The 3,323-nt window shown below is 39.2% G+C and overlaps 1 protein-coding gene across 2 annotated transcripts in view; it reads left to right on the top strand.

Annotated features, from left to right (window-relative positions):
- The window catches only part of LOC107082825 (uncharacterized protein C7orf57 homolog), a 14,505-nt gene that overhangs the window by 10,527 nt on the left and 655 nt on the right, over positions 1–3,323 (top strand). For both annotated transcript variants that reach the window (XM_015371702.1, XM_015371701.1), the window contains exons 6-7: positions 1,445–1,509; positions 1,586–1,686. In XM_015371702.1, the coding sequence (XP_015227188.1) occupies positions 1,445–1,509; positions 1,586–1,686 (166 nt within the window). The remainder of the gene's footprint in view (positions 1–1,444; positions 1,510–1,585; positions 1,687–3,323) is intronic.

Raw genomic sequence — 3,323 nt, 5'->3', positions numbered from 1 at the left:
CCCATAATCACAGCTCTATGGAGCAGTATCAGACTCCTATTCTGACTAGAATTGAGTAGGACTACGTCAGGCTAGCAGTTTCCCGCCAAAGCGCAAGAGTGAGCCTATTCAAGAAGTCGTGAGAACTTCGGCGGATGGTCACGAGAACTTCATTTTGGCAGAGACCTTGGCATCTCTATATGATTTGTCTGCGGCATCGTTCAAGTGGTTGTACCTATGAACCTCCTCGATTAACCTTTCGTCTTAGTTGTCCATTGTAGTTGCTCCTCGGTTTTTAAAAATGGCACGCCCCGGCACCGGATCGAGAAGGACGACCACATAGACAGCCGGAAAGGCATAGCAAGGATCAATGACAGCTGCTTTTTGTCTGCGCACTTCAGCTTGAGGTCTGCGTGGGTTTTTGACCGTCCGACACATAGTCAGGATTTTTTTGGGGCACGCAGACAGATTTGACGGTTGCACAGGCTATGCGTCAGAAGCATAAATTGGCCTTAACTTATTCGTAACTTATTAAGATATTATCTCCAATGCGTATCAATGTATTTGACGTGTTCTAGAGAACCGATGAACATGTTTCTATCTTAGAGCTGCTGTATGTCGTATTGGCAGCGCTTTGGTTTAAAAGGGGGTTCACAGGAGGATTTTATCTGTAATCCTCCAGACTGCATCCTCATCATAGGCTGAGCATGAAAGTGAGTGTGATGGATCCTCCCTGCATTCATGCCAAGACCAACAAACTTCCTAACAGACATGACGCTGAATCTCCTGTGACTACAAACCTTCTTTCTTTTTTATTTATTTATTTATTCATTCTTTTTTTTTTTTTGGCAGCTAGGTTAATACTGCGATCAAAGAAATCTTTTTTTGCAGTCCGGGCGCCTCTGGGCGCCTAGTTGCCCCCTCAGGATACTGGCTAGTGAGATTTCATGGACATTACTCTGCCAAGCGTTATGCAAAAGTTAGGCTGTTGTTGGACATACTCTCTGGACTCGTTATGAATACTGTATGTATACGCCGAAAATTTTAAAAAATAAATAGAAAGTTCAGCGTATGCCAGCGTTTTAGAAGATTCTTTGACGTCAGGAATACGTCTGATAAATCGTGAAGGTGTGACAGGGGCTTAAGGGTGTGAATACTTTTGCAGATCTCTGAGTTTCCAAACTAAAATCCATCAGATCAAAGCTGATATTTGGTTTTGTAATTGAGCTTCATTTTAAAATGTTTTCTGTGGATTCCCTTCTGTTTGTTGTGATCATATTGGATTTTGTTTTATTTTTTCATTGCATGACAATTTCCTCCTTAGGTTTTCCTTGTTTCCTCCTTTGCTCGGCTTCCTGTCCCCCAGCAGCTCATTTATTCATGTGTTCTGTGTCTCCCTGCTGGATCCCAGCCATGTTATTGCTGCTTTAACAGATTTAAATCTGGTTAATTCTCCAATCTGCAGATGTCTCCAAATGATGCAGCCGATGAGATGGAGGGTCTGTCCCTGACCAACAAGTATAAGAGAATGTAAGAAATAGTTTAATCTTCACCAACATAGATGTGTCAGATGAGAGGTTTTACAGCGTGACCTTCTCCTCCTCAGATCCTACGATAAGAAGGCTCCTCCGGTCAGCATGTCCAAGCTGCTCAGTCACGGCTACATGGAGGAAAAGAAGAAGTCTGGCAATGATGATGACACTTCAAGTAAAAACATTTTACTCGCTGTTAAACACTACAGGATATCTGATGGTTTGACTGTTTATAAAATAGAATCTCTGATGGAAGGAGCTTTGAAAGTAAAGGTCGTTAAAAGCGATAAAAAAAAAACAGGCACAGATGATAAAAGGTGTCACAAGCAATCAAATCTCAAGTTTTATCTATATATGAAGAGATGATAAATCTGTTTAAGTATTTAGCATCAAAAGAGGCTTAAAGTGTCACTAGCTTTGTAAACTATTAAATGAAAAATCTTTTCTTAAAAAAACAAGCTGGAGGTTTTCTCTCGACTTGAAGACAACGATTTATGAAAGTATGTCCTTCGTATTTTGAGCTGCTGAAAGCTGGAGGTCCCATTATCTCGACATGAAGAGATAATTAAACTGTTAACACAACAAAATGGGCTTAAAGGCCTAAACACACAGCTTGTGTACAATTTTTAAATTGTACACATTAACTGGAGAGGCCCCGACTGAGGAGGGCAGATTGTTTTTCACTCCTCTCTATGTGCTATACACAGATTAAAACCATTTCCCACATTTGATTTGGACAGATTATGTAAAGTTATTTAAAAAAACAATGATAATAATAAAAAACATTCTTTAAAATAAAGCTCCACTTAAAGAATTTTGTGCAGCTCCTCAAACTAGAAGAGATAGAGAATGTTCATATATTGAAAACATAATGAGGTCTACATCTAAAGAAACGATAAACACCGTGGGACGATTTTGCGAGGACCCAAACGGATTCATATTTTATCCGTTTTCTTTCCGTCTCATTCATTCATTCATTCATTCATTCATTCATTCATTGTCCCGCTTATTGTCCAGCTTTTATATACCAGGTTTTATTTTGTGATTCCCCAAAACCGGATGTGTTTTACTTTGAAACCGTGCCTCTCTTCCTGTCGGATCCATTGAGTTGCTGCGTAGTCTGACTAAAATAGACCTGGGTTCTATCTCAGTCAGAGCTGCAGAAAATCAGGTGGTGATCATCCCCATTGACATTCAATGAGCGCTAAACAGAACGACTTTGCTGACAAGATTTTCTGTCGGATTGCACGCAAAATCGGATTCGGTGTGTTCTGGCCTTATGTCTCATCTATTCCTTACAACTTAAGGAATAGGTGAATTTGTAACAAAAAAGGCAGCTTTTGGCCCTTGAATCTCTACAATACAAAAAAAAAGTTTCCTATTGTAAAGTGGGTCTTTGTTTTTATATTTAAGGAGCTATTAAGTTGTTTAAAAGTGAGTTCTGCTGTTGATAAAAGGATATTATAAATAGGTTGGGCAATAATAATTCAGTCTGGTTCATCGTTTGGGTTAAAACCTGCTGGATGTCTCCTTATCTTCACCCAGAACTGTCACAGGAGATTTTAAATTAGTAATACAGTTTTTACAGAAAAAGCTCATAAAATGAAAGGTTATGATCCTTTAGGTCCATCAATCATTATATTTAAAGATAATTAAACTTTTATCATAAAAACTAGGGCTGCAACAACGAATCGATAAAATCGATAAAAATCGATTTTTAAAAGCGTTGGCAACGAATTTCATCATCGTTTTGTTGTGTCGCGCGATTAATGCGTCATCCGCCGCCGCCGTCATCACATCCACTTGACTGAA

The sequence above is a fragment of the Cyprinodon variegatus genome, unplaced genomic scaffold, assembly GCF_000732505.1.
Source record: "Cyprinodon variegatus isolate N-32 unplaced genomic scaffold, C_variegatus-1.0 Scaffold63, whole genome shotgun sequence".
In the NCBI taxonomy this organism is placed as follows: domain Eukaryota; kingdom Metazoa; phylum Chordata; class Actinopteri; order Cyprinodontiformes; family Cyprinodontidae; genus Cyprinodon; species Cyprinodon variegatus.
The sequence above is the reverse complement of the archived record's forward strand: the minus strand, read 5'-3'. Positions and strand labels throughout refer to the sequence as shown.